General features: G+C 41.9%; 1 protein-coding gene across 2 annotated transcripts in view; it reads left to right on the forward strand.

Annotated features, from left to right (window-relative positions):
* URI1 (URI1 prefoldin like chaperone) overlaps window positions 1-9,327 on the forward strand; it is a 41,155-nt gene extending 31,828 nt beyond the window's left edge. The window contains exons 7-11 of one of the 2 annotated variants that reach the window (XM_035543461.2): window positions 2,528-2,708; window positions 3,294-3,561; window positions 4,109-4,251; window positions 5,900-6,155; window positions 8,506-9,327. In XM_035543461.2, coding sequence (XP_035399354.1) covers window positions 2,528-2,708; window positions 3,294-3,561; window positions 4,109-4,251; window positions 5,900-6,155; window positions 8,506-8,694 — 1,037 coding nt within the window. In that variant the 3' untranslated portion in view covers window positions 8,695-9,327. The remainder of the gene's footprint in view (window positions 1-2,527; window positions 2,709-3,293; window positions 3,562-4,108; window positions 4,252-5,899; window positions 6,156-8,505) is intronic. The other variant, XM_050713198.1, reaches the window with a different exon arrangement.
* Window positions 9,328-18,621: the final 9,294 nt, after the last annotated feature.

Here is an 18,621-nt window from a genome sequence, read left to right on the forward strand (position 1 = left end):
CACAGACAATCTCAGCGTGCAGGCATTGCAAATGCACTGAAGTAGACGCTTCCTGAAGACTTCTGGAGAGGACACTGGGAAGCACAGATAGTTGTGATAAGGAACTGGCTGATTTCTGTGCTAGCTGAAGTGGTGCTTGACAAGTGAGACTCAGGCAAAGTTGGAGGAAGAAGTGCTTCTAGTCTGCAAATAGCATCATCCGCTGGACGTTTCGAGAAGGAGCAGGAGTTGGGGATTTGCAGATGGCCAAGTGGGGCAGTTGGCCGTTACGCTTTTCTGGAATAAATCAGTGGGAGGCTGACTGAAGGGGGCATCTCTGCTCAGATACCGTTGCAAAGCAGAAAATGTAACTCTCTGGGAAAGGCAGCCATTGTAGTAACACCCTACCAGTGTTACTCCAGCAGGATACTGGAGATGCTACTCAACCTTTCCATAGCTTTTCATTGTATCCTAAAATTTCACCAGTGTTGCTCTCTGAAAGCACCTTAATTTTTGCTAAAAATGTCTAAGTGGAAAGTGTGTATTTTCTCTGTCAGTACTGATCTTTACTGAGATTGCAGGAGACATAGCTAAAATAACAATTTACTGATTATTTTGAGGCAGGCTGGGCTTTTATCAGCCTGGGGATCATTTTTGTTCATAGGGAAATGGGCTGTAGCTCTGACGAGGACAAAAACAAGTATCCCAAGCATCTCATTAGTGTATTACTGACTCTCCATTTGACTGGATTTTAATGTTTCCCTTTTTTGGTGAGTGCATGAAGTTACTGGTAGTGCTTTGTAGTAACAGTGAATGAGCAGTGTGTATTGGAGCAGCAAGTGGTTATCCTCTGTTGTCTTTGAGCTCTGACCTGGTTTCCTAACTGGCAGAATTTTTGTCAGAATTAGGAGGGAAAAGCACTGGTGTGCTGAAGCGCAGTCGTTCAGGAAGCCATGTGGTTACCTTGGTGGTCAAGTCAGTGGTTAATGCTGAAGGAGAACAGAAAGAAATTGGGAGGGCACAACCTCAGAATCAAGTTGAAATAGATTGTTAAATAATCCTTCCAAATTTTATTTATTAGTTTTGTAATAATATTTGTAATAATATTTATTAGTTTTGTAACCAGTTGAAATCCTCACAAGCCACTCTGATTGCTTAGATTCCCTCAATTTATATTTAAATCTTAATGAAATACATTTCAACCTTTTCTTAACACAATGAAAAAGGCTATCCAGTGGAACAGTAGGGGACACATTTTCCAACATAACTTACAGTCACCTGTTTTCTGCTTAATGTTGCTACTGCATTTGTGTTTATCTCAGGATTAAAGTACAAAATGACATATTTGAATAAGGATATCTTTAAAACGTGAGTTCTTAAAAAAGGCCACAAAATTGGTTAATAAAAAGAGATTTTTAAGCTTTAACCATGTTGAATAATGATGAAATTGTATTACTATTGGCTAGATGCAAAAGCAGTGTTTCATAAAGACCCATAGAGAGACGATGTTGGGTGTTTGTGGCAGTGACAGGAGGGGAAGGGTCTCCCCTCCTTTTTGGAGGTGCAGGACCTGCGCTGGGGGTGCTGATGGGCAGGGATGGGGGATGCCCCCCCAAACCTGTCTGGGACCACGCAGGGAGCAGGCTGTGCCCCAGAGCCAAGGGGGATTCAAGAAGCAGTGCTGTCCTTCAGCCAGACAGCACTAAAGCATTAGTGTTTCAGGCTGTTTGTTCCCTATGTGCTAGACAGTATGCAAGCAGGAAAAAGTATTCCCCATCCTCAGTGCTGCATGCACCATTTGTCCAGGTAGCAAAGCTTTTAAGTGCCAGCAAAACCTGTCTGTGACTACTCACAAGCGTACATCTCAGGTCACCTCTGAAACTTTAAGGTGGGTTGTATGTATTATTTTTGAAAGACAGGCTTTTGTACGCTTTTGAAAGTGGATCTTTTCACCAAAACAAATAATTTGTACTGACTGGATTTTGGTCAGATTTTCCAGATTACTCTGGAGATCATTTTTAATGATCATCATTATAAATTTTTTAAAAAAGGGGGTAGAAACCCAAAACAAAAGATAGTGCTCTTTATATATATATGTCTTTGTCCAAAATGAGCTAAAGTACAAACTAGGTTGTTTTTACAGTTAATAAAATGTGCTATTAATGGGACAGTGAGCAAATGTCACATTCACATGCTGTTATCTATCAGGTCAAATCAGTCTACTGTTTGGCATAAGAGGTAAAAAGAACAAAAACAAAACCAAAAAACCCACCAACAATATCATAAAAATGTCATAGGATCAGTGTCTCCTGCTTTCTAAACAAACATCTCTGCTTTGCCCTGGTATTTCTGTAACATCCGTAGACTGTTATCCTCTGATGGTGCTCTGGTTCATTGACAGTTTCACATAAACAGTTAAACAGTAATTTGGAATGGAAAATTTTCTAAATTCCTTAATTTCTTTGTGCTTTTTATTTTTTTTTTAATTTTTATTTTTTGAAATTGTATTAGTAATTGTATCTTCTTTCTTTTTAATTTTTTTATACAGGGAAATACAGAACAGCTCACAAACCTCATTCAAAGCCAAAAGTATCAAATGCTTTTGAGGTAGATTTTGCAACAAATGGAAGTGACATGAAATCAATGGGCCGTTTTCAGTCGGAGGAGGAACTGTGGGCCCGCTTAGAAGAGCTTGAGAGACAAGAAGAGATATTTGGTGAACTTGACAGGTATAGTGGTGCTATAACACATTCAGGTTTGGAGTTCAGGAAGCTGTGGGGTGTGTTTCTGTTTGTACACAGAGGATCTGATAGTAAGTGAAACCAGGTGACTAGATAGATGCAGTTGAAATTGTAATAGGTGAAAGAAGGGTGGAACATAAACAAAGCGTGTACTGCAAAGCTAAAGGTGCCAAAATCTGCCTCTGTGCAACTGTTGCAATCCAGCATTATAGGATTTTTTCTTTGAGATGGTAGAAATGGGGGAAGTAAAATCCATTTCCTGCAGGCTAAGAAAACCCTTCATTTACAATGTCGGAGTTGCCCATTTAATGTTTAATGACATGCTCAGATCTGTTCTCATCCTAAAGCAATACATATGTCATTAGCCAGAACGTCACATTTTTGGTATTTCCAGTTGATATGGAAAGGATATGGACATTCATCCCAAGTATGAAAAAGGTTCCACAATCTGGCTAAAAATGATTCTTCACCTGGGTGAAGAAAAATATAGGCTTGTTCATTATTTGTATGCTAGTGTCTCTCAGGAGTATGAATTGCCTTGCTTGGTTCACGGAGATATTTCTCGTTTCATAGAATGCCTGATACAGTTGAGACAAATGGAGAAGATACAACCTCTTCTGAAGAGGAGAAAGAGGATAAGAAGATGGATCTGAATGGGACGTACAGAGCAGAAGACTGTATTACTCAGGGCAACTTCCAGAAAGAAGTAACAAATTCAGACTTGTATGGTGGCCAAGTTAATGGCTCTACTTATTATCACAGTGATGATGAAGATGACATAGATGTTGGAGATAGCTCTATTCCAACTATTTTTTTCTCTCATACTGTTGAACCTAAAAGGGTTTGTACATTTACTGACATGTTTCTGTCAAGAGATTGCATAAAACATATATACCGTATACTTTATCTAAAATAGCATGTTTTAGATTATGTAGATATTGTAGAGAGCTAAATATAGATGAAATTTATTTACACTTTTTGAAAGGCTTGAAACCTACCATTTAAATCCTGCAGTTTTGTGGTATTAGAAATGATCTTCAGATGTATACCTTGCTATACTGGTTTCAGGCAGTTCCAAAATGTAGTATCCTGTTTCTGAGTTTTTAAAAATGACTTTACTTAACATGAAATTGACTGTTGAACAGCACAAGCAGATAGTCATAGGCTATATGCAAAATCTATGCACATTAGTGCAAAGAAATTCACCAGCCAAGTGCAAATGGTAAAGAATAAACAGCTCACCCTATGAATGTTACTGTTCATACATATATTTAACTCATCTACGCTTCGTAGTCCTCAGCTGCTTGGATAGGGGAATGTCAGAACTCAGTTGATCTGAGTGGTTGTTGGTTTCATGGTCTAGACCATCATTTGTGTTCAATTTTCAGGTAAGAATAAACACAGGAAAAAATACTACTTTAAAATTCAGTGAGAAAAAAGAAGAAGCCAAGCGTAAAAGGAAGAACAGCAATGGCAATGGCCATGCGACTCCAGAACTGCCTAATATCAAAACCCCAGCAGACATTTACCGGTGTGTAATTTACGGCATTGGCATGTGAGCTTTCTTCATAGCAGACCTTCTCTTTTTATTTGTGTTCACCTACACCATGAAAACGAGCTTACTGTTTCCTGAAAGAAACAGATGGAACTGAATTTACTACTTATGAGTGAAAGTTGTGGCTTCTGCATGGTTGCCATACTTCCATATCCATAAAACATTTCTTAGCTTAAATTTTCTTTTCCAGCTACCAGTTCATTGTTTATTCACTTTTTCAGAGCTTCTGAAATTTACATCAGTTTGCTAGTAACTATCATCTGCATAAAGTAATACAGCAATTTGTTATGTGTTGTCATTAATGTCTTGTCAATTCACTTCTGTGTTTATTTTCAAACATAACTGACCAGATCTATCACTTCCAGTGCTCCTCCTTTCCCACTTGATAATTGCTCTGATTTTAGTCTCATCTTTTCAGTATCTTCAGACCATACTCAGGTCTCCTGTTTGCATAGTTTCTCCTGCATTTTTTTGCCTAACTTGAGTCCATTGCTGTCTCTCTTCTCTGTAAAAAGAAGCGCTCACCTGCAGAATACCTGCACTCATAGAGCTCCACAAATAACATTGTACTTAGGCTGTAAAAATGCTAAACAGAGGTTAAGGGAGAGTTAAGTATTTGGATTTGTAAAGATGAACATAGACACCTATTAGGTTGGCTGATTAAGTGTCTATGAAAATCACTGCATTTGTGTGTCGGTGTATTCAGGCACCAAAATATCTTAAAAAAAAAAAAAAAGTGGCACAAAGTATAAGAAATTAAAAACCCGTCCTGCAATTACAGTTGCTGGGGCTAATGATAAGTTAGAGGATTATTTCTTGGTGGTCTCCCTGAGCTTTGCAAAGGAACTGTATCTTGCATAGATTCACAAGTGTTCCCAAGAGAGTGTGATGAATAAAGCTGTTAAGAAACGAGTAACACCCTTAAAACTCATCCAGTCATTGGGAGCCTCCTTTATGAGCTTAATAAAATTGTCTCTGTCTTCTAATTCCACTCGTTCTGCTCCACCCACCCTTGACTTCTTCAAGTCATGGAGATGGAGTATAAACCGTAGGAAGAAGCCTCTTTATCAGTTACAGTCTGTTAATACTTGAAAAGTGTCTTCATGTTGATCTGATCTTAAAAGCTGATTTTTATTATTTTTTTTAATGAAAGAAGATGATTATGGCACTTGTCAGGAAAAGCTTCATCCATTCCATGTCCAAGAGAATGTTTGAAGTATTTGTTTCTATTTTCTACATTTGACAAAGACTTCATTCTAGAAAACTATCGTTCTGACCTTCTGCTTCTCTTTACAAAAACAACCCTGAAAATTGCTTAGTTTACCTTTTTTTCCAGCTTTTCGTAACCCGCACTGATCTGTTTTCTGTAACACTTTTCAAAGAGCTGTATGTTTTCTGCTGAAAGAGTATGCTCGAATAACGGGCGTAACAGTGTTTGCTCTGCAGAATTGATTCTTGTATGTTGGTAAATAAAAAGCCTCCAAAGGTACAGTATTGTAATTCTACAGTGAAAAAGTTGGAAAAGCACATCATAATTAATTTGTACAAAAGACAAAGCAAGATCGCTGTAAATTTGTCATCTGATCCTGAAATGGTTTATTAAAGCTAACATTTTCCTTTATAGAGTCTTTGTTGATGTTGTGAATGGAGAATATGTCCCTCGTAAATCAATTTTGAAGTCTCGAAGCAGAGAGAATAGTGTTTGTAGCGATACCAGTGAGAACAGCGCTGCTGAGTTTGATGACAGACGAGGAGTTCAGAGGAGTATTAGCTGTGATGAAGCTACTCAGAGTGACAACAGCGAAGGCATACTGGAGGAAGAGGAGGAAGAGGGGCAGCAGCTACCAAAAAAGCTTCCTCCCTCTTCAGGGACAACTGAGGTACACTTTTTAATTATTGATTGTTGGCAGGGATAAAAATGAAAAATCCAACGAATGTAGTGGCTTATGCCATCAGTTTCTTTGATTTCTTTAAAATGATATTCTAACTCCTTCCTACTTTTGCTTCAGAAGGACATAATTAGGTGACAGGTTTCTGTCATATACGTCCTAGGAGCAGAGGGAAGCAAACAAGGAAGTTGTCTTTCCCTGACCTCACTCTCCCGTAAAGATCCAACAAAGTAGTTACATGCTGGTGTGCCCGTGACTGGGCCATCCTGAAAATTCCTCTGCAGGGTGTACAGCAGGATTAAAAAAAGTAAAATCTCTACTGCACAGTTGATTAAAAAAAAGTAAAATCTCTACTGCACAGTTGATGAGAGGGAAGGATAGATTCCCTGTAACCTCCGTTCTGTCAATATTCTGGGGCACAGATACTAGAGAGGTAGTGTCCAGGCATTGTTTCGAAGTTTGAAAACACACAAATACCAGCCAAATGTCTGTTTGGATTTGCCAAAGACAGAGGAATTACGCAGCAGTAGGAAGCATTACACTTCTGCTCGTCCTGTTCCAGACTAGGGCCAGTGGTGATCCCAAACATGCATTTTCCTGCTTTTGGAAAGTTCAGGAAACTTTCCTGAAAAGGAAAGTAAAGGAAAGAGACTGTACCACAAAAGGGGAAATGTACAGTTGCACAGCGACTGGAAGAATTAAGCAAGAATTAAATGTAGCCGCTGCCCTGAAATTTGTGACATAGAATATTCTTGACTTTTATTTTGTAAGAACTTAGACTAACGTTTTCAAGCTACAGTGAATTTTCTGTAGTTCCCAGTGCAATGGGCAACTTCACTGAAAATACCTTTTTGAGAAAAAATATTTTTGACAAGAAGTGAATTTCTCATGAAAGCTACTGTTTATCATTATTTTTCATATGAACAGCTACAGATGAATACAAGTGGGATGGGAAGATTCATAGTGGAAGATCTATCTGTAGAGTTAGCACCTCACACTGCAAATTTTGTGGACTACATTTTTGTAAAACATCTACATACCCATTAGATGTTACATTGTAGTCCTCGTTCTGAATTACAGCATGATTATTCTCTAGGATATACTGTATTTTCTAAGTAACTGAAGTAGAGCGAATAAAACACTCCTGTTAAAGACCTGCCTTCCTAAGTGCTGTTGAGCTTTTGGTTGTTTTTGTGGGTGTTTGAAATACGTTATTTCTTCATTACCATTTGCCACACACTAAGTTTTTTTTTCTTTTTGTTTCTAATTTTACCATGATCCTCTTAGGTTGCATTTTGCTTACTGTTTTTGAAAATGAGCATGTTGTTAGAACAACACGGTTGTGTACAGGCATGGCTTTAGGCATAGTTTGGCTACTGGAGCAGAAAACCAACAAAAAAGCTGCTTTTTTGCAGGTCCTGCAAGAAAAGAATGGCTTTTTTTGTTTTGCTTTGTTTTTCTTGGTAACTGAGTTATGAATAAGCAAAACTAAGCATAGTTAATAAATCTGGTGTGCATTCTTTCGTGCCCAGTATGATATCAAACCTTAGATGTAAACTGCTTCCCCTTGTCCTCATGCAGTCTGAATTCTGTGTTTTCCGTACATAATATGGTGATTTGTTCTAAAATATGTTTATGAAAAGTAATTCTGAGTTACTTTTTTCAGATGTTTTCCAAGAGTTATGGCTATTTCTTAGTTAAGTAAAAGAAGGATTAAGTCATATAATCGGCTGCATATAAATTATCATTTTTAAACATTAAATGTTTATTGGACCTTTTATAGACAGAAATAGTTGGAAACAAGTTTGCTATTCTTTTAAATATAAATTGCTTTGACCATTTTTTGATCATATTTGGTAAGGAGAAAGAACAAACAAAATACGTGCTTGCCAATTTGTATGCAGTGTGTCAGCTTGATGCAATTAGAAGATATTAAGTCATAAAATATGACGTATGATGGAAATGCTGACATACTCTAACTTTGCAAAATCTCTTAATTTGTTATCCAAAATGAAACTATATATTAAAACAGCTGATGTATTTCTTGAGCACGTGTCAGTGAGGAAGAAAATTTTTAGATCATTTATGCAGTGGGATTGAGATTAAGTAGTACTTTTAAGACATTGTCTTTCATTCAGTTGTCTTTGAACAAGCTATATTTTGAGGTTAATTACAATTTGGTTACTTGTGCAAGGAACAGTCATTGATTTAAAGATATTTCTTTACTTTTGATTAAAAGAAATAACAGTCCTAATCAGGCTAATATAAGGTAATGACCTTATGGGCATAGCTTCACATTTGCATTTTATTAGCTCATTTTGAGTATTCTTTTCTGTTGTAGGCATTTTCTGGAACTGTTATAGAAAAGGAGCCTTTATCTCCCTCCTTAATACCACACCCAGTCATTGCTCACCCTGTCCTGCCCACCATTCTGGAGCGAAAGTCAGAGGAAGTTTTGTCTGAAGGGTCAGAAGAAACTACAAAGAGGATTTCAAAATTCAAAGCTGCCAGAATGCAACAGACTAACTAGGTCTTGCGTAGACCGCTGAAGTTTGAGTATTAATGCCTAGTTTCACATTTGTTGAGATTATGTAAAGCTATATGCATTACACCTAGGTAGTTAAAAGGGTGTCCTACGTTGATTTGGCATTGTTTATCTTTCAAACTTCTGTTGGCAACATATAAAAAAAGTTCAGTGTTTGAACACTTGAGTATTCATCTTTTTCTTTTTTGTTGATTTCCCTGTATGCTGTCAGCACCTTTGTGTATGTTTGCCTTATGATAGCAGCACTTGGGTTATTTTTCAAAAATGTTCCTTACATACATTGTTTTTGTGTTTAAACCTAAATACAGGCAGTTTTGTGCCAGCTGTGATGTTCTGCATACCATATGGACCGTTTTAAGGAAACTTTTCACATTTCAAATAGATCCAACAATTATATTGCATTACTTGCTTTAGCATTTTAAGACACACTTGTATTTCCATTGTTGTAGATTTTGCAACTAGGTGTCTGCTAAAAGTTTTTTTCCTTCTATCAAACCTCTCTGATATCTCACTGTACAGATCTATAAAATGCTGGGTTCATGTACATTGCAGGGAAGTTTCTTTGATGGAAAAGGGTATTTTGTAAAATTAAATTTTCAGTAAAAAAGCTGTGAAAGTTGTGTGTTTTCTGTTGTTTTACTGCTAATTTGGAAACAGCATGGAGAGGTTTTTATTTTGAACTTATGTTTCCAACTTGGAGTGCTTACTACCACGTGGACATAAAAGCAGTCCCTTCTCTTCTGCTATTGTGTTTTAACCTCCTGTTAACGAATGTCCATGAAAATTGAATGCTCTTAAGGAGAGAAGCATAAGCGTGGACTATGATTACAAAACCTCCTAGTTCTTTTGTATGCACAGAAAACATTGTAATTGTCTTGGGAATGCCCAGAGGGAGTCAGCACTAAGGAAAAATGTCTCAGTGCTTCAACTTTATTTCAAAATGTGACAGTGCTGCACCAGTTAGGGTACAATTTTGTGCCTAGTTTTCTTGACTGAGAACAGTCCTGGCTGTAGGAATTCGTTCCTGTCTTCCTGCCATCCCATCCTTTCTGCTGACACAACTTTTCTTGGGGCCACCCCTTGAATGATAGATAATAGGCAGCAGAGCCGGGTTTCAAAAACAAACTACTGTTGTTGTTGTTGTTGTTGCTGTTTCAATAGTTGTGCATGTTTTTTTGAACTTAGCAAGTTGCCTAATCTTTCTCAGCATGTTTGTGTCAGCACAGTGAGAGGGGCGGTGTGTTCAGCAAGGACCAGGGGAAAACATTGGCAGAGGGTGTGGGAGTTGGAGAAACTTCCAATAACGCTACAAGCTGACATCATCGAACCGAAGTCTAAAAAAGTGAGGCAGAAAGGCATGCAAGGTAGAAGGATTTGCTTTTGCTGCAGCTCTAGGACTTTGCCAACATGCAGCCAGGGAGCCCACAGCATCTGCCTGCCCTCTGTATCCATGAGCAGGACATCAGCTAATGTTGCTCCTCACCTTCTCCTGAAATAACCGAGCCTTGCACTTGCAGTCTCCTGCTCGGATCACCGTGGGAGAAGCGGTGGCTATGGAGAGGCACCGATCGCTCCCAGCCCTCGCCCACCAAAAGTCAGGGGCTGCATTTTCCCTGGGGTGCAGGAGCAAATTGTGCCTTGCTGCGGCAGGCACTGCTGCAGAAGGTGTGCAGCTGCCCCTGCCGGCTCCTGGGGCTTGCCTGGCGGGAGGGGGCGACCACAGTATTAGGCAGATCCTGAGAATCACAGTGAAAGTGTTAATGATTAACTTGATTCATGCTCAAATGTTGTTTTTTTTTTTTTTAAGCATATTGCATTAGTACTAAAATAAGCCATCAATGCCAGTCCACCCTCTATTCACGGCTAAATATTTAAAGGAGGTTATTTATAGCTTCTTTAATGAATTCTTGGCTAAACAAAATGAAATTATGTCCTAGAAAAGTAGAAGCTATTTTGTAACCAGAACAGTGCAACTGTAAAATATAGTGCCATGAATATGTATTTTAAATAACAAGGGGTTGAGATCCAAGACTAGCAGACATGGGTAATTAGAGTGAAAAGGAGAGAAAGAAAGAGGAAAGAAAAAAAAAAGGCAACTTTAAAAAGATTTATTTAGATATCTTCTGAAATGCTTCCCACTTCTAGTTACTTGAACAAAACCAAATGCCCCTTGTCACCGTAGATCAGTTTCAAATCAAAATTAATTCTTTGCTTGTTTTCCTTTTTTTCCCTCCTCTTTTTCACATCCCTGCTCACGGGAAAAAGTAGGATGAATGCACCTTGGGTTTTAATGAATTATGGCTTCGGTTCAGGGAAGCATCCTTACTCAGGAATGCACTTTGGCATGTGCTCATGTCTCAAAGATTTTGCAGAGATGAATGGATTTAACCACATGCTTAAAACTAAGCACGAGTGTTCTCCCTAATAGAGAGCCTGAATGTGTCTATGCCCTTTTGCAGTATATTTAATTGTCTGAGGGTTTGTGGGCTGGAATGATCCTTCATCTCACGTCTTTTCACTTGGACTTTACCATTATATTCACTGTGTGGTGCCTATAGGAAGAAATAGCTAGAGGATTGCTAGAGAATGTTCACAAATGCTAATCAAAAAAAAATAATGTGGGTAAAATCTTTGAAAGCAGGTAAAAATCCAGAGAGAAGAAAAAAAGATGACATGAAGGCCCACCTTGATGAGGACTGAAAATCTGCTGTTTGTGCCACACAGAAGCCAACAAGTGAATGCAGGTGGCCACCAACGCGTGGAGGATGTAAGCTGTCTTAAACATGGTGCCCAAAGTTTGAGGCGCCAAAGATTCTTAGTAGTAAATGAATATCTGTAGGAGTGTCTTTTTCCCCCAGCGCTGAAGTTAGAGATTTTTTTCACTTCAATAATAATAGGGGTATAGTTGAATTGATTTCTGAATGCCCTTGCTGGCTTTCCCAGCTGCAGGAAGGGCTCCTGGTGTGCTGTGTCTGCAGTGCTGCCCAGGCTCCTGGCACAGGGAGGAGGAAAGGCGCTTGGTGTCTTCTCGGTGTTCCTGAGAGGACTGGCATGACTGCGGTGGGCAGGACAGAGGCGAGGTGTTGGTGCTGGGGCTGTGGTGCCTGCAGGCACTGACCCATCCCCACCATGCCCTGCACAGCCCTTCCAGGAGCCCTGATTGCATCAGTTATGCACCGCAAATCACCTGCTCCGCTTTCACCCCTGGGTAGGAGGCAAGCTTGTCTCCCAGTCTTCTTTAGCCTGCCCCAAGCACATTGGGCACCTGCCTGTGCATAGGGAAGGGCTCACGTGGGGCCGTTCCCCTGGAGCAGAGGCTGGAAGAAGGTGGAGGTGAAGGAAGGGACCAGCAGGGCCACCGGCATCATTGCAAATGTAGAGGTAAGCTGGCTTTATGTCCTCTCCTTCCTGTAAGACTAGTTGCACTTAGCGCTTTTCATTGCTCACATAGAGCATCTAAAGCAGCAGATTTTTGTATGTTTCAAGAGTGTCTAAAACAGCTGTTTTAGCTGTTCATTTTAACAAAGTGATTTATGTTGCAAAAAATGAGCTGGGATTAAAAGAAATCAGATGTGTGTATTTGGTATGCAATATTTTTGTATTACAAATAGCTCCATTCTAACCCACATTAACCCCATGATATGTGAATTTTGCCAACTCCTGCTGAGTCTTTTAAATCAAATCCAGTAAATCACTCTGAGTGTTCTAATTTCTAAACAAACTAGTCTTCCAATAGAAGTACTTTAACACTGTATTGCAAATTAGACAACCTAAGATAAATGGAGCATCTTTGTTGATTATGGAGTTTAATTGATCAAAAGTACCCAATAGAAAATACCTGTTACAAATCCTGCAGGACCACATTCACCACTTTTGAGTAGTGCTTCACTGGGCCCTAAAATACACGTTATTAGCCAGCAAAACCAAATCCTTTTGTTATCGATCGCTTGGTGACACACAAAATCTGTCATGGTTGAAACAAGTTTTTGCAGATTTTTGCGTGGCCCCATGCGCTGCCCAGAGGAGCACTGGGCACTTTGTGGCAGGAGCAGGGGTCAGCGGGGCGGGCGTGCAAGCGGGCGGCCGTGCCTGTGCACGAGGGCCCTGCTGTCGCTCTGTAATTAATTCTGCGTGCCGGTAGGTAGCAGTGCTGAGCAAAAGCAACAACGGAAAGCTGCCAGTCAGTGATTATAATTTATTATTCATTTCTGTTATAGGTGGGGTGTGCAGACAGTTACAGTAATAATTACCAAGACTAGAGTGTTTCCTAGGCAACCGTTTTTTTTCCTTCATTCATGCTGTTGCAGAGAGTATGCCTGTAAAGCATGACATTGCTGTATTCGGAGGTTTGTTGCCCTCCTGCTGCTCCAGGTTTGAGGTTAGTTACAGCATCATGAGGTGCTCTCAAGCATAAAAAGCTCAGGCTGGGATTAAAGCACACAGGGAACACTATCACTAAGTCTTTCCTTCTACTGTTTCACTTTTAAGTAACAAGGTTATAAAAATGCAAATGCCAGCTCGGGGTTGTTAATAACTAATATCGGTAAGAATTCCTCTAAGTTATAAAACACGTTTTGTAAACAAACCAAAACCCGAATGAGGCGGCTCCCTATGTTTTACGAAGATCTAGTGAAAATAAAATTTGCAGAAAGGGGACTTACAGCTTGATCAAACCTTTCAGTGTTTAGCATCATAAATCAATGGGAGCTGCTCCATGCGGCTGATGAGAGGTGGTATTTGTTTTTTATCCCGCTTTATGATAATGGCTGGCGAGGAGGAGGGTGCCATGTCCTTCCTGGAGGAGCAGGAGCAATCCTTGATGTGGCAGCAGAGTAACAGAAACCACATCTATTACCAGGGATCTATAAATGAACCATATTATCCTGCCTTTTTAGGTTTACTAGAGCGCTCATTTTCAGAAACTTATATCAAGCGTTGTGCGAGGATGAAAAGTAGTATTTTTCCATCCTCACTGTACAAAGCAGAGGGAATTCATGATGCAATCTTGCATCGAGATAGGGAATTTTTACCCATTAAAATTTTGAAATAAGATGCTAAAGCATGATTACATCTGGAAAGAGACTGTAATCTGCTCGCGGCGTGCTGACTGCGGGAGGATGGGCTGGGGATTAATGGGGTGACTGGCTTTGGGACCATGCAGCCCACAGGGTGAGTGCTCTGGGATCCCAGCTTTGCAGTCTGAGCTCTTTGACCGGTTAATGTGATGTTTAAAAATAATAACCTAAAACACAAACAAACAAACCCCCAGAATGTTCTAAAGCTCTCAGGTGCCCCGTGAGTACAGCCAGCTCTGAAACGCTCCCCAGCGCGTGGCCCAGCCCTCCTGTTGCACCTGCAGAACCAGATTCCTGCAGGGATCAACCACCTTCCTCGCTCCAGGGATGAGGCCTTGAGGTGAGGGCTGTGCTGGGCCCTTGGAGGCTGCTGAGGGAGGTCAGCATCAGCCTCCTCCCATGCTGGAGTTGTCGGCCATCATCCTGCTGTGCCTGGGCAGTGAGCAGTGCTGTGGTGTGGGCCGTCAGCACACCAATCCCAAATATTCTCAGCCCTGAGCTGGGCGCTCACCCGTACAGCGGCAAGGAGTGGGCGCCGCTGTGGTACCGGGGTGCCCCTCATGGGCGATGTCTTCTCCAAACCCCCCTATACCCTCTGCCAAAACGCCCTTCACCCCAACCTGTCCCACCAAGCAGCCCCACTGGGGCTGAGCAAGCAGACCGGGGCGCAGGGAGTGATGCGGGGAGGTTCCTCTGTGATGCTTCTCTTTTCATCGGTGCAAATTATTTATGCTAATTCCTTCAGATTTGGATTTAAGTTTTAAAGAAAGCTTCAAGTTACCTCAAAATAGCTTAGTAATTATTTTAATAACTTGTATGAGCAGGAACAATACCCACAGTGTCAATTCTGGCTTGCAAAATGGTTTTTTTCGACTGTTCTGAGGAAAAAAACAGCGAACAGTTCAACAGCTTAAATACAAGCGAGTGGATCTCCAGAGATTAATCTGTCTGGTGTTCCTCAGGTAAAGACTTCTGCACAATTTAACAAAGGAAATAATTTTCCTATTTTTATAATGCATGCCTCTCTGTGGTATAAATTACTAAAACCACGCTGCTTATCCTCAGTAATGTTATAGATGTAGATAATTTACTGTGTATCACGTTATCAGTTCATTAAAGAGATGCAATAAAATCATTATTTACTAAGAAACAGCAACCCTTGCAATATCTTGTCAGAGAAATTGGCTGATGCAAGAGGATCATATTTAAGCCTATATTCACAATAGCCCTTTAAACATCTCATCTGCTTCCCACTTGAGTTTTCTGGAGGGAGCCGGTGTCCCCGCATCCCTCTCAGTTGTGCCCACAAAGTTGCACAGAGCCTAGCCAGGCACCGTGCTGGGGCAGGATTCGGCCCCGGCCCAGCCTTGCTGGCTGCTCCCACCGGGGCCCCGTGGAAAGGTTGCCGAAATATTAAGGGAGGTTCAGCATTTCCTATCCCATCCCCCTCTTCTCCTCTGCCTAAAGATTACTCTGCATCCTAGACAAAGGAAATATTTAAACTGTTAAATCTGAACAAAGATACAGTCTGCGTATGACTTCTCTGAAGCCCTATAAAAATTCTTTAAAATTGCCTATTCACTCAAATTTACTGAGTGTAGCAAAAATGTCAAAGGCATAAAGTCAGAGAAGATTGAATAAAATAATGCAGAAAGACAGATTAGTCATGCACAGACCCACACAGCCTTTCACAGCACACAATACCACTTTTTATTACCACTCTATCTTTACAAAGACTATGTTCAATACATAGAGGATGATACATGGTCAGTCATGTAATCTGCCTTTGATTCCAAGACTCATTTATCTGGGCCCTTTTCACAAAGACATTGATGAGAGATTTCAGTGTTTTCAGTGCATTGTTTTATTTATCATATATAATGGCTGGTGGAAAAAAATAGGAATTATGTCACAGATACTGCATAAAGGAGTTGTATAAAAGACTCTGTGACAAAGTTTGGTAAAACACATAGTGGCTCAGCTCAGATGTACCCTTTTTCCAAACCCCATCCCCTTCTCAAGCACTCTGGACACTGGCAGCTGTCACAAGCCATCGAGGAGTGGCGCTGCCCCCGCACCTTGGTGTGCTTTCCCAGCCCTTGGCAGGCTTGTGGAAAATCACCCTTCTTTTTTTTTTGCTTTTAAATTTGAGCAATATTTTAATTGTTATTTTTAGCGATCCAGATTTATTATTTATACATTCACAAAAGAAAAGAGTCAGTCACAGTTTTGTATCTTGCAAATTTAATAAAGAACAGCCCTTAAGATAGAATTTCTCAGCCTGCCAGGATTGACAAAAGCCAGCTAATGCAGAAATGTCAACAGCGAACCTCATCAGCAGCCCCACCATGCCTTGCAATCAAGGGAAAGCTATGGCTTTACATAAACAATAACATATAGCTATCTAAATACCTCTACGTGTGTGTGCGGAGGCTCGACCCATGCCGTGCAGGAGGAGGCAGGGATGCGGGATGGGGATCAAACCTTGCTCTCGGATGCGTGGCTGGAAATCTGGAGCATGTCCCTGGGTGTGCCTGGAGCTACCTCAGGTGTGGGGCTGCTTGGCCCTATGGAGCCAGCACCCTGGGAGTGCCAAGTGAGCTCTCTTCTGCCCCAGGGGGGTGCTGAGCCCCCATGGACATCAGCAGGGTGCACGGTGCAGGCGAGCCAGCTGGGTGTCCCTCGGCAGAGGGGAGCCGGAGTGGATCTGGCCCCGTGGGGGTCCCATGCCCCATGCAGGCAGTGCTGCCCGAGGTGAGGGCTGTACCAGGTTAAACACCAATGTGCTTGCTAGCGTGTGCTTCAATTGTAGTCTTGCTTTGCTTCAAAAAGTGTATCGGTGGCTGAAGGGAATGAGAGCAAGAAAGCAAACGTGATGGAGCTCTAGGACCAGGGCTCCACGTGGGCAGGAGAGCGTGGTGGTAGCGCGGGTGCTTGGTGCCACAGGGCCGAGGCTTCAATAAGGGCCTGAACTGGGAATTAGTCCTAATCCCAGCAATTTGAGACCCAGAGAGAGGTCTCCTGGGGTGCAGGTGGAAAGGCTGAATTTGGAAATTGTATGGGAGCAGCGTATGTCCAGGGCTGAATTCTTCCATAGGGCTGACAAAGATAAATCACAGAGGTATCCTTGACAAATATAGTAGCTTCCACTCAGGGCAAGATGTTAACCCGCACTTAAAGCTGAGGCACATGATTTAATAGTGTGAGTCTTCATGGCTAAAGAAAAATCTCTTGAGGAAGAAAAGCCGAGGCAGTGTCAGTGGGATGTGGATGATTTTGCCAGGCCCAGGGGACAAGTGCCATAAACATGCCAAAGAACACCTGGTAGGGGAAAACCCCCTGCTTTTGCACCATGAAGGCAATTTGGGGCAGGCTCAGATGCTGCCCCGCTGTGCCAGTTGTGGGGAGGAGAGCTGCCATCCTGGGTTGTGCCTGGGCATGGGGTGAAGCTGCCACCTGGGCTGCCATTGTGAGATCCATGGGAAGCCACGAGACCTGGCAGCCGGGCCTTGGCCTGCTTGGTGCTGCCCGGGGGTGCTGCCAGGGCCCACCACAGCCTGGGTGCAGCCTGCTCTCCTGCCGCTGTGGTGCCAATCCCCTGTCCTGGGCAAAAACATTCCCAATATAGGAACAATGGCAGTGCCGTGGGCCAGTGGGCTCCAAAGCCGATGGGATGGGATGGGATGGGACAGGACGGGATGGGTGTCCCAACCCCATGCTGGCACCATGCTCGGTCCCTTTAACTGCAGAGAGTGACGGAAAGCCCGAAGCTGCCGCCCTGCGAGGTTGCTATAATATAGTGCTGTGCAGCTGCAACTTAGATCGTGAGGAAAACAAAATGGGCCGACTGAAATGGAAACTTTTGTTACTTATAATGTTAATGAAACCAGTTTATCAGGCAGCGCAGAGGAAGTGGAATATTTAGTGCCATTTAATGTCTAATCATCAGCATTTCTTTGAATAAATCACATTACATTGTCTAAAACCTGAAAAGACGAAGCTGTAATAATTTTTAATATGTTGTAGTTTCATTAAAGGGACACCCTGTTTGCCATCTAGCCCCCCGCAGCCTAGGGAGGCTCTGCGCAGCATGGAGACGTATTCAGCGGATCCTGCCACTGCCTCGGGGCCGCTGTGGCACCAACTGGCTCTGACACAGCCAAAGACTGAGGAGGTTTGTGAAGCATCATCAGGCTCTTTGGATGTGCTCTTGGTGCCACCATGGTACTTACTAGAAGCGTTTCCATTCTCAAGGCTGTCTTCTCCCACAGCATCCCTGCTGGGGGGTTTGTGCTGCCTGTGTGCGAGGCAAGAGTCCCTCCACCTTCTAACAGAGCAGTGTGGCCTCAGCACCTCTCTGGCAGTGAGCTGGTCCTGCTGTCCCCTCGGTGTCCCCAGCTGCGGGCTTTTAGCAGTGCCCAGCCCACACGAACGTGAGCACTTCTATCTCGCCAGGGCCTGGCTCTTGCACACCAGTGCCTTGCCGCTGCAACTTCTGAGTGAACTGTGACGGACCTATAAGTCATAATAAAATGAAATGATGACAGTTGTCTTCAAATCCATTGATTAATGGAAATATGGGTAGCTGGACACAGACTATATGGTTATAAATGGTGCTGTCAAAATAAAATAATTATTGTATTAATAAGGAAGCTGTTCGGCATTGGCTCTACTGTACCTCTAAAAAAACTTCAGCCCTTGATGTGCTTTGTGTTTCATGATACATCGTGTGTTTTCCCGATGAATGGCTCAGTGGTGTACATTTTAATACAATTACTGCTTAGCTCTGTAAGTCCCTCGGATCCTGGTACACACGCTGCAGCTGCAGATGGATTTT

Source organism: Cygnus atratus, chromosome 12 (assembly GCF_013377495.2).
Source record: "Cygnus atratus isolate AKBS03 ecotype Queensland, Australia chromosome 12, CAtr_DNAZoo_HiC_assembly, whole genome shotgun sequence".
NCBI classification, from domain to species: Eukaryota; Metazoa; Chordata; class Aves; order Anseriformes; family Anatidae; genus Cygnus; species Cygnus atratus.